Source organism: Equus przewalskii, chromosome 12, assembly GCF_037783145.1.
Source record: "Equus przewalskii isolate Varuska chromosome 12, EquPr2, whole genome shotgun sequence".
Taxonomy (NCBI): Eukaryota; Metazoa; Chordata; class Mammalia; order Perissodactyla; family Equidae; genus Equus; species Equus przewalskii.
In genome coordinates this window covers 19,967,793-19,980,292 of record NC_091842.1, presented here as the reverse complement: position 1 = coordinate 19,980,292, position 12,500 = coordinate 19,967,793, and the positions used below count along the sequence as shown (strand labels likewise).

At 48.2% G+C, this 12,500-nt stretch overlaps 1 protein-coding gene across 1 annotated transcript; it reads right to left on the bottom strand.

The window, feature by feature from the left end:
• Positions 1-1,088: 1,088 nt before the first annotated feature.
• SPN (sialophorin) lies at positions 1,089-6,013 on the bottom strand. Its single transcript, XM_008514291.2, has 2 exons — positions 5,908-6,013; positions 1,089-5,522 (listed from the first exon to the last, which is right to left on the bottom strand). Exon 2 carries the CDS (start codon positions 5,504-5,506, stop codon positions 4,115-4,117), a length of 1,392 nt encoding a protein of 463 aa, XP_008512513.2. The 5' UTR covers positions 5,507-5,522; positions 5,908-6,013; the 3' UTR covers positions 1,089-4,114.
• Between the last annotated feature and the right edge of the window lie 6,487 nt (positions 6,014-12,500).

The window sequence follows — 12,500 nt, the reverse complement described above, 5'->3', positions numbered from 1 at the left end:
AGCCCAAGTGGTCAACTCTGCCTATGGCCCCCAGCTAGCCCTTCCTTCACAGGTTCTTCCTGCCACACTGAATGTGAGTAAGGTCAGAAACGGGGATGCAGAGGAAAGTTAGATGTAAATGTCCATTTTTAGAAATGAAATGTCCTTAGAACCATGCCTGGAGGCCCTTTTCCTGTCTGGAAAAGTGAACCACATTAATAGATTTCTCAAGGCCTCCCCTGTCCAAATCCTTCTTCCATCTGGAATTTTCATTTTGGATGACAAAGCTTTACTTGTAACCATGATCTCAATGTGCGCTTTTGAGAATAGAATGGAAATATATATTTTAAAATGAAAGATGAAGTATACTTCACTGTACATGCTTGTGTGTGTGTTATTTAAGAAACTAGAATGTGCCGGTAATTAACTTTTGCAAAACAAGTAATTAACTTTTTATTGTCCAGACAAGATAAACATTTTCAACTATACTCCTACACACACACCAAGAAAAACACATGGCATGTTCAGGAAGCCTACATGGAATCCGATGAGGGTGGAGGGCGTAGAGCATTTGGGCCAGGGCCTGAGCTGGCGGGCCAGGTCTGGAAGGGGGTCTTATCCTCCAAGCTAAGGAAGGTGGGCTCTATCCTGATGGCCTTGGGGGCTGCAGGGGTAATCTGGACGGAGTGGTCTTTTAGAAGGGGCACTGGGACCATCATGGGCAGAGGATAGATCGGATTGGGGGAAGGAAGCTGAAAGGGAAGTCTCGGCAGGATCAGGCAAGGTGTGATGGGGCCTGGAGAGAAGGAAAGACGCCCAGGGGCTGTGGAAGAAAAATCAGCTGAACTTGGCATCCAGGGAGCGAGGACAGGGGAGAGAATGGGGCTTGATGGTGGTTTTGACGTGTTTTGCCCCATGATAGTGTCTACCACTTGCTGAGACCCGGGAAGAGAGGAGAACAGACATGGTTTGCTGACTTCCCCACTGCTGTTAGAAGGGAATTCAAACTCTGGAGCTCTCATAGCATGGCTCCCATCTGCCTTTCCAGCCTCATGTCCCACATCCCTCCTGGAACCGGACACACACCCCCGTTAATATTTTTGTTAATATTTTTTCTGATTGTAAAAGTGGTAGATATTTATTTTATAAAATTTGGAAAATACAGAGAAGTATAAGCAAGATAAAAAAATAAAAATCACCTGTATACCTATTACCTTACAGACAATCACAATAAACATTTGGGATATTTCCTTCAAATCTTTTTTTCTATAAAAGTCTAAGGTTTTGCATTTTTATTACAAAACTAGAATCATATGTATTTGTAGATTAGTAACTAACTAGCTTTTTTCCCACTTAACATTATATTGTAGACATTTTTCAAAGTCATTAAATAGTTTTTGAAAGCATGACTTTTAGCAACTACAATAAGTTTAATAAGCCATTTACAATTATTTTCATAACTAATATGTTTGGTCCTCACCATATTTTACATTTCCTTATTGTTTCTCTCTGGCCTTTTATTTTTCCTTTTGGTCTTACAAAATCTACTGATTTCTTTGCTTTTTTTCCCTCTAGAGAATTGAAAGGCATCCATTCTGTTTGTTCAAAGAAGAATCTACATTGAATTGCTTGTTCTTTCCTCACTGGGCCTACGCAAATCCCCTCCAATGAGGGTGCCCTGCCCCCCTTTCAGCCTGACAAAGTCCTTCTCAGCTTCCAGAATCTCTGAGGAGTCATCTCCGTTCATTCATTCATTCATAGGAAAATTTACTGAGGACCTTCTCCATGCCAGGCACCACAGCCACCAGCACATCAGTGAATATGACAAAGACCCTGTGCAACTTAAACTCTTGGGGGCAGCCTCCTACCCTATCCCCAGGAGCAGTGCAGCACTCCCTTCTCTTTTTTTTTTTTTTGAGGAAGATTGGCCCTGAGCTAACATCCGTGCCCATCTTCCTCTACTTTATATGTGGGACGCCCACCACAGCATGGCTTGACAAATGGTACATAGCTCCACGTGTAGGATCAGAACCAGTGAACCCCGAGCACAAAGCAGAGCGCACAAAATTATCCGCTGTGCCACCAGGCCACCCCGGCACTCCTTTCTGTCGATGCACTCATAAAATTTTTTTGGTGCCTCTATTTGAACACTTTTCACATATTTTGATATTTTCCAGGCTATGAGACCCCTAATGGATGCCTTACCCACTCCCACCCCATTTCCTTCAGGATTCGCCCAGGACCCAGAAGCCAGTCATAGTTCAGAAAATGACTGCATGCATCTATTGAGGGGGAAAGGAGGAGCTGATGGCCTCTGAGATCAGCAACAATATTTTCTATGCCTGAAATTAGGGCACTTGGTCTGACAAATCTAAGACAACACTTGTGGTGTCCACAAGGGACATTTGGAACTCACTTGTGCTATGCCGAGGCCACAGTTAGCCCTAACAGTGCCTTGTGAGAAGTGGGAAAAGGTGCCCACACATGCCCCGTGGGTGCCTAGCCTGGCTGGTGAGAGCTAGACTTTCACACCAGCTCAGCCTGTCCCACAGACCAGGCACAGGTGGCACAACTGCATGGTGGCCAGGTGGATCTGTGGCCACTTTCTGCCTCTTCTGTCCCTCATCCCCCACCATGAACGGACTCACTTGGGCCCTTCGCCTCTCTCCTGCCTCCCCACCAGTCCAGGCCACACGGCAGTCACACTCATGCAGTTCCCATTGGCCTCTCTTTTTGTAGGTCAGTCTGTCTGCTCTTGGCCACTGCACCCTCTGACTCAATAACTTCCTCTTTGCAAATTTCCTCTTTGCCTTGAGGAAACACCAACTGCCAATGGCCCCTGTGGCCCCCTGGGCTCTGGCCCGGGCTGGGCTCAGAGACAGTGCAGTTGGGTCTTGTTCTCTCCATCCCAGAGCCTGGAATATGGAATATGGAATATGGAAGTGTCTGGTTCTGCAAGCCTGTCACTGCTTCTCATTTAGCTCACTCACTGATTCGCCTTAGAGAACGGAAGAGGAGATATAGACAAACAGATTAAACATGTCACAGCGTCAGCAAGACCCTGCTATTGGGTCTCCCCTCTTGTGGGTGCTGGGGTGGGGGAGGTTTGAGGGAGGGACATAGCGGCTGAGCTGAAGAGCCACACTCAGGTCACACATGCAGTCTTTCTGTCAAACTGGCATTCTTTATTGGGCTGCAGACAGAGTTAAATGCGCTACTTCTACCCCAGCTGAGCAAGGATGCGGCACATGCTTTCTCAGGAGTTCCTCAAGTCAGCAACTGCTCAGCCTCTGCAGCCCTTCCTGCCCCCTCCCCCATACCGTCTGTACTCACCACTGCCCTTCACAAACATCGCTAAATCCTTGCCTCTTGTGCACAGACTGCACCCATGAACGGACACATGCAGGTGCTGGGGCTTCTGAGAACTAGACCTGCCCAGAAACTCTTCTTACCTCTGCCCTTGGGAGGAGAAATAGCTGAAGCCTCTGGTTGCCTCAGTCCATAGGTGGGGGAGAGTGTGGTGGCTTGGGCTGTGGGCAAGCCTAGAGTCCACGCGCTCTCACAGGCACATCCGAGAGCACACCTAGAGATGCCACTCAGCCCATGCTCCAGACTGGCGTGGCACAGAGCACTGGGGGCCAGGGTTAAAGGAGGTTCATGAGCTGACCCAGTAGGACTGTCCTAACCTATGGGGCCAAATGCACTTTCCAGAGTAATCCTAGAAGAGAGTTTGCTGGGTTGTCATTTCCTTCTTCTTCCCAGACTCTGGTACCCCTGGGGAATCCTCTGAGAAATCATAGGTCAAGGAAGTTTGGCATAATGGAAACTCAACTGCTGGTTTCAGAGACAAAAACATGGAGAAAAGGCGATTGGGAGAAGTAGTGGTTGATGAGGCAGGTTTGCGCATTCCGTGGGTGTAGGCCCTGACGTAGGTGGTGGTTCAGATGCTGGCTGTGGATGCTGGCTGGAAGGTCCAGGGTTAAGAAGCTGGATGAGGATTCAGCGTGAAGATGCTGGGTGAAAATCCAGAGGACGCTGGGTGACAGTGGCTTGGAAGTGATGATAGGAGGGAAGGTGATGAAAGCTCAAATGATTCTGGCCTCCAGTCTTGTTATTTGCAAGCTCTAAGAGGTTTCTACAACTCCTGCTTCTGCCCATCAGAAGTGGGGGCCTCCACAGCCCCATCTTCGCTGCCCACCAGTGGCTCCTCCTCTCCCTTTAGGCTGCAGGCTGACCCAGCCTGGAGCTCCTCCAGTGCCAAGGAGCCCTGATGAGACTTCTTCCTACCGAAGAAAGTGGTGAGTGTGGGCCGCCGGCTAGATCCCTCCCCTTCGGGGGCCACAGAGCCCTTGTCCCCCTCAGACACTCCTGCTGTTGCTGTCATGGCCTCCTCATCATTCACCCGGGCTAGCCCAGCCCAGGCATCCATCACCCCATTGCGCTTTCCACTGCTGCTCAGCATCAGCTCCCCTGTCCTCCGCTTCCGCCGCTGGTGCCACAGCACAAGTAGTGCCATGAGGACAATGACCACCAGCAGGGCCACAAGCGCAGCCACCAGCAGGGTGCCATTTTTTCCCTGACTTGAAATTGGCGGGGTGCTACTGCGTGTGCTTGTGGAGGTCTTTGGGGTAGTCGTGGTGGATCTTTTTACCCTGATGTTGCTGGTGTCACTGGTCCCCTTGTAGGTCTCCAGAGACCTAGTTGTCGTGGTGACAGGAAGTCCACTGGTTTCCTTGGAGGTCTCCAGAGAGCTAGTTGCCATGGTGACATGGGGTCCTCTGGTCACACTGGGGGTCACCAGAGAGCTAGTGTTCATGGTGACAGGAGCTCCACTGATCACATCAGATATCTTCAGAGAGCTAGCTGCTGTGGTGACAGGGGGTCCACTGGTCACACTGGAGGTCACCAGAGAGCTAGTTTTCATGGTGACAGGGGCTCCATTGATCACACTAGATATCTCCAGAGAGCTAGTTGCTATGGTGACAGGGGAAGCACTGGGTACACTGGAGGTCTCTAGAGGGATAGTTGCCATGACAGGGAGTCTACTGGTCCCACTGAAGGTCTCCAGGAAGCTAGTTACTGTGGTTCCATCAGTCGTAGCATGGAATCCCAGAGAGTTCATTGCTGAGACAGCAGGGTTACTGGCTGCATTAGAGATTTCCAGGAGCGTTGATGACTTTTCGGTGGAAACTTCATCGGAGGTTGTTGGCTCAGGTACAGAGAGGCCACTGGTGGCAGCAATGGAAGTCTCAGGAGAGGATACTTCATTGACTGTATAGGGAGTTGAGGAAAGAGGAGAGCTCTCATGCCTGGTGCCGTCACCTTCATCTGGGTCCCTCGTTACTGTAGTGTTGGAGGTCACTGAGTTGAGTTTTGGGGCCTCTGTGTTATCTGAGGCCAAAGAAACAGAAGACTGTCTGGGTGCAGATGTCTGCAAAGTAGTTGTAGTCTCCAGAGAGTTCACCTCTTGAGTCCAGAGGCCCCCAAGGAGGAGGAGAAGCAGGATCATTTTCACAGCAACAGGCATGAGCAGGAGTTTGGACCTGAGGGTGAGGAAGTTGGAGAAATAGAACACACAAGGACCTGGGGGAGGATCTAGCCGGGCTCTCCCCTCCTGCCCACTTCCCTGCCAACTGCCGGGCCAAACTTGAGGTTTAACGGCTTTTTCCACCCTTGCTTTTTACCATTATCAGAAATAACAAGGGAGCAGATGCTGGCAGCTCCCCCATCAATTCTATCCCATGGCCCCAACTTAGGCCTTGACAGCTTGGACCCCAGCAATGGCCACCCCTTCTGGCCTTCCCTGACCCTGTTCAGCCCTGGTGGCTCCTGATCCTCTTTTCCCATCACCTATCAGGGTCTTTCCAAGCCATAGGCACATTCCCAGGTTTGCTGAAGCCCTTGCCCCACCAAGCTGGACCCACTTACCAGCTCACTTGATAAGAGCACAGGGCTGGGGCCAGGTCGCTCCAACTCTTTCTGAGGCTAGGGCAGGAGTGGGGAGACAGGGCCCCAAGGGTAAAGGAAGTGGCCCTGGCTCCACCCACCCCACCCCACCCCACCCTAGCATCCTGCTCTACCCGCCCTGCTCCCACAGCTGCCATACGATGAGAGCACCATTACTATCTCTTTCCGGGGTCTGAGATGGTGCCAGGGGCTCTGGGGTCCCAGCTGAGGCAGGTGGGGGTGGGGGGGTCTGGAATGCGGATTCCTGGGTCTTAGCTGGGGAATGGAATTGCAAGGGGTGAGGGTGGGTCAGAACAGGGGTGATGAGAATGTATGCTTGAAAACTAGGGGGTGTGGGGGAGGAGATGGGAGGGGAGAGTGGTTTCCTTTGCATTTGCCATCCCCAAGCTGTTAGGCCAAGACCCAAGGTGGCACTGCCCCAAAAGTTCCCCGGAAGTCCCAGTGCAAGAGGAAGCCCCCGACTCTGGCTGGGGGCAGTGAAAGCCTTTGCAGGCTGCATGTGATCCCTGCTGAGTTCTTCAGGACTTCTCAAGGAGCTGGGGGTCACCACAATGGCCCCCAGCTGTGAGCTGCTTAACTAAGTGAAGGTGGGAATTAAACACTGCATACACTATGATCTTATTTTTGTAGAAGACTAATAAAGATGTGGGAACCTATATGGAAAACAGTCTGGAAAGACAGTTCCCAATCCAACAGACTAGAAAGATGGAAACAGTCTGAAATTAACCAAGTTTCTTTGGATAAATATGAGTAGTTCATTGTCTTTTTTGGATGGCTGCTGTTTTCTGACTTTCTTCTAATTTGTAAGCTATGACTTTTGGTGCATGTGTGGTTTTTTGGTTTTGTTTTATTTCGTTTTTTGCCTTTCCTTAAAAAAAACAAACGAACTGATTTTTGTATTGTAAAAGTGATAATACATGTGCGTGATGGAATACTGAAACACACCAGCGTCGGGGCCCGGGCTCGTGCCCACACACAAGCCAATGAGTTAGTCTGACACGAAGATGTGAGACCACAGGCCAGGGAGGCAGGACACCATTACTCACCACACAGCAAGAGCAGTACGAATGTTATGTTTGCATCAATTCTCCCTGCCCTCAAGTCTCACAGGGGCGACACAGAGGGGCTTGTCCTGCAGGCGAGGAACACTGAGCTTGGGGGACTCCCTCTTTCAAGCAGGTGGTAAGCAAGCCTACTCTTTGTCCTGAAGGGAGGCATTACTTCATCCCTCACCACCCTGAGAAATAGCCTGGATATAGAGTGGTCAGGACCTTCATTCTTGGCTTATCAGCAAGTTGCGCCAGGATGCTCAGGGCCGTGGGTAGACACCTCTCCCAACAGTCAGGAGATATAACGGGAAAGGCTTTGTACCGCCACCACCAGATAGACACACCGTAACAATGGCTGGTAGACGCGTATATGCATGTATTTTATTATATTAGATTTTATTATCCATACTGTTCTGCACTTTTCTTTTTTGAGGAAGATTAGCTCTGAGCTAACATCTGCCGCCAATCCTCCTCTTTTTGCTGAGGAAGACTGGCCCTGGTCTAACATCCCGTGCCCATCTTCCTCTACTTTATATGCGGGACGCCTACCACAGCGTGGCGTGCCAAGTGGTGCCATGTCTGCACCCAGGATCTGAACCGGTGAACCCCGGGCTGCCGAAGTGGAACGTGCACACTTAACCGCTGCTCCACCGGGCCAGCCTCCGCACTTTTCTTTTTTTACTGAACAAAAGAAAGGAAGAAAGGAAACCACTCCATTGTCAAATATTTAGGTTGTTTCAACATTTTGCTATCTCAAACAGAAAAGTAGGAATAATTGGCTGCAAAGTAATTACAGGGTAAAACAATTTTTTTTTTTGGAGGAAGATTAGCCCTGAGCTAACTACTGTCAATCCTCCTCTTTTTGCTGAGGAAGACTGGCCCTGAGCTAACATCTATGCCCATCTTCCTCTATTTTATATGTAGTACGCCTACCACAGCATGGCTTTTGCCAAGTGGTGCCATGTCCACACCCAGGATCCGAACCGGTGAACCCCGGGCCACCGAGAAGCGGAACGTGCACACTTAACCGCTGCGCCACCGGGCTGGCCTGTGGGCGTTTTGGATTAATGCATTGAATAAAGAAAGAACCTATGGGTTCATACTGATTCTGAAAATATTAGAAAGAGACAAAGAGTGAAGGAGGAAGGGAGAGGGTGGGAGGGAGAAAGAAGAGCCAGAAATGTTCTTTTATATTAGGAAAGCTAACTGACAATTGTAGAAGGAATGTAGAGTTTTAAAATGACCAATTTGCAACCACCATAATAATCATTTATTCAGATATGAATGGATGTTAAAACCATTGGGTGAAATTGGGGTGACGGGGAGGGGTACAAATAGGATATTTTTATAGTTTTAAACTATCTCCCCACAAGGTATGTATTCATTACCAAGGAAAGGTAGCAACTTTTCAGTGGAGAAATCTAACAGACACCATCTTAACCAAGTGATCAATTAACATCACCAGTAATGGGGCAAGCCAACATCAGGTGGCTCCAGATAGAACACACTGAGAAGAACATGACATCGCTTTTGTGGTAATTTTAGCAAAAAATGCAGAACCTGAATCTAACTGTTAAGAAATAGGAGGCAAACCCAAATTGAGGGGTGCTTTACAAATTGATCTGTACTCTTTAAAAATGTCAGAGTCAGGAAGGACAAGGAAAGTCTGAGACATTCTTCCAAATCTTAAAAGAGTAAACAGATGTGACAACTAAATGCAATTCGGGATCCTGGATTAGATCCTGGACTGGGAAAAAAGTGCTGGAAAAGATACCATGGGAATAAGCGGCAAATTCGAATACAGACTGTACAGTAGTTAAGAGTATTAACGTTAACTTTCCTGAATTTGGTGAGCATATTATGGTTATGAAAGAGAATGTCCTGGTTCACAGGAAATGCATGTTTGAAGTATCTAAGAATGAAGGTGTACAATGCGGCAAATTCCTCTTAAACAGTTCCACACAAATAATATCATAAGAGATAAAAATAAAGCGTATGTGGCACGATGTTAACAGGTAGTGAAGGAGCTTCCGAGTTGGTGGACCGGTGGAGATGCGGGGGGAGTGGCGCGCTCAGAGAGGGCATGGAAGCTCTGCATACCTTGCCCTGTACCTTGCTCTCTCCATCTCTTCCATCTGGCTGTTCCTGAGTTATATCCTTTTATAAAAAATCAGTAATCTAATATATTTTAACATTTTCCTGAGCCACCATTTCCCTCTATTTAGCACCTGAGCTGATATTTGAGAAGAGCTCAACCATAGAAGGGAAAAGCAGGAATGCATGTCTTGCAAATCTTAATTCTCTCCTCAGGTGCTCATAAAAGAGAAAAAGGCCTCTAGTTACTGACCATTAACAAAAACACCGAATGGAGTCATCCGTTTGGCTGTTTCCCAAAAGCCAAGAACAAAGAAGACCCAGACAAAGCTTCTGAGAACTAGTTTTTAGGATGTATCCAGATGCCATACTGAAAATGTAATTCTACCACCCACCTATAACTTGTTTCAGCATATAACCACATGACACAGGACATGTTTGGCATTGTTTTTTTTTTAAAAAAAAAAAAAGGTAGTGAAGCCATGTAAAGGGTCTATGTGTGCTCATGGTATTATTTTTGCAACTTTTCTGTGTTTGAAATTTTCAAAATAAAACAACATACGAAAAAATAGAAAGATCCAGAATCTGACCACTCTTTCCCACCTTCACTGCTACTCCTCTGGCCCAAGCCTCCTCTTTCCTCACCTGGAACGTTCACCAGTCCCCTCTGTGTGACCTCACCTCCTTCAGGCTCTTTTCCACAGAGCAGTCAGAGGGGCCTGGATCAAATATCTGAGCCTATCCCTTCTCTGCTCTGAACCCTGAGACAATGCCCACCTTACTCAGAGTGAGAGCCCAAGTCCTCAAAATGGCCAATAAAGACCCCCAGGATCGGACTCTCCCTCCCTCTCCTGCCCTCGTTCCCTTAGCTTCTGCCACCCAGGCCTCCACTTCGTTTCCAGAGAATGCAAGCCTTGGGGCCTTCGTGCTGTCCATGGCCCCCTCAAACGTTACCTGCTCAGTATGGCTTTGCCTTCCCACCCTGTTTAAAATTGTACCTCGTCCCCCTGGCCTGCCCGCCCCATCCCCCACCCCTGCTTTCTCTCCATCACTTCCCACCTTCTCAAAAACTGTGTCATTTACTTTCTTATTCTGTCTTTCTGTCCCCACTGGAATGTAAGCTCTGTGAGAGCATGAGTGTGTGTCTGCTGGCCGCTGTACCACCAGCATCTAGAAAGTGCTTGGTACACAGTGGGTGCTCAGTCGTGTTTATTGGCTGAAGAGGGGTTCTCTGGCTGAAAAAAGGAAGAGGGTATCAGGCTGAAGAACTGTACCAGCGCCAGAGAAGGCAAGGAGGCCTGAGACGGAGGAGGCAGTGGTGGGAGGCTTCCAGCACTGGGTGTGCCCTTGAGCTGTGAGGCGCCACCCAGCCCGCAGACCTCCAGGAGGTCATCAGAGGTTTGCATGCTCCGGAGTGATACGACCAACTTGTGTTGCCTCTCCAGGCCCTGCCCCGCACCAGGGTTCAGACTTTCAGCTCTGACCTTCTGCAGATCTTTGAGGAGCCATTTCCTGCCAGACACCAAAGCACACAGGAGCTGGCAGCTGGGAGCCTGCCCCTCCTTGCCCCTGTGCACAAGCCCCGGGAAGCCACAGAAGAGGGGTCAGGGCTACCTGAGCTGTATCACCTACTGTCCATGTGGCCTTGGGTTGGTCATTTCATCTCTCTGCCTCAGTTTCTTCATCTGTGAAATAGGGATAGTAATATTACTTTAAAAGTTCTTGGAGAATTAAATTAGGTAGTGTAGGGCCCGTAGTAAGAACCTAATAAGTAATAGCTGATGTAATAAGAGACTGCTTGTTAAGCCCCATTCTGATCCTTCAGGTCAGAATCCAGGGCTACAGGGATGGGCTGGCTTGGAGGCCTGGGGCCTCTTCTTCGCATCCACAACCCTCTCCAGGAACAGGACTGACAAGGCAGGCAGCCCTGTCCTCTGGGGAATTTCCATCTAGTCAGATGTTTTTGTACAAGTTTATTCACTGAACATAATTTTATCAAAGTAACGCATATTATGAGCACAAAGGGCTCATCATGAATGGTAATACCCCTCCCTTCTCCCTCCCAGGTCATGCTCCTGGAAAGGAACCATTTTTAATTCTTTTAACTTATTCTAGTTTCAGTTCTCCTGGTGAGTCCGTAAACAAGATGCTAATTATGCTATTTCTCGATGTATTCATTTTGTTCTGCCTAAGCTACTAGCCTCCAGCTGTAATAGAAGAGCACCTGACCCACTCCGCCCATCCCACCTCCCAGGTCAGCTACCTCTCTCTTTTTAAGCCCTTGTAACTAAATTTGCTTTTGTTACTTTAAAGATTGGCACCTGAGCTAACAATTGTTACCTATATGTATATATATTTTTTTGTTTTTTCTCCCCAGACCCCCTAGTGCGTAGTTGTACATTCTAGTTGTGGGTCCTTCTAGTTGTGGCATGTGGGATGCTGCCTTAGCGTGGCTTGATAAGCAATGCCACGTCCATGCCCAGGATCCAAACTGGCCACACCCCAGGCTGCTGAAGCGGAGCGCGCGAACTCAATCACTTGGCCACAGGGCGGCCCCTAGCTTTTGTTACTTTAAATAATAGCTGTCTATGGTCGTGTTCAGTGTCAGTCGTCAGGCACAGCCAGCTGCACAGTAGTTGAGGGAGTAGACTCGGCAGCCAGGCTTCCTGGGCCAGCCCCAGGCTCAGTCACTGACTGAATGTGTAACCCCGGGCAACAAATGTAACCTTCCTGGGTCTCTGGCTGCTCATCTGTGAGGAGAGCTTAACACTACAAGTATCTGCCAGGCAGCCTTGTCCCAAGATTGAACAATCTAGGCCAGGCAGAACAGCACCAGAGCCCCAAGTGCCGAGTAAACAGAGGTGGGCGGTTGTAAATTCTGACTGTCACTTTGTGGCTTCCCTTCCTTTATCTCTCTTCTGCCCAATTTCTGTTATGTGTACATTTACTTGTATAATGCTCAAGGTAGCTAACGCTTGCTTTCTCTTCTTTGCAGTGTCTAGAGCTGTACTGACACAGCAGCCATTAGCTACATGGGACTATTTTAAATTTAAATTAATTAAAATTAAGTAAGATTTAAAATTGAGTTCCTCATTTGCAACTAGCCAGCCACATTTCAAGTGCTCAAAACCACTTGTGGCTAGTGGCTGCTGTACTGGATAGCACAGAAGTAGGATATTTGCATCATCTCAGAATTCCGAGATCAGCACTGTCTGGTCTGGAGTTTGAGTCTGAAAATGGAAAACAAATAATTTTCTTTCTTTTTAAAAATTACATAATTTTGTTCAGTGTGCAGCCAATAATCTATTATGGCTATCTATACTTAATTATACATCTTTTATTTTTTCCTGGAGTTTCTAAATGCTTTTCATAATTCCTTCCTCTGAGTGCCTTACCTGTCCCCTGTCTCTC

Coding starts and splice junctions, on each gene's coding strand:
- SPN (XM_008514291.2), bottom strand. CDS start 5,506: ATGCCTGTTGCTGTGAAAATGATCCTGCTTCTCCTCCTCCTTGGGGGC.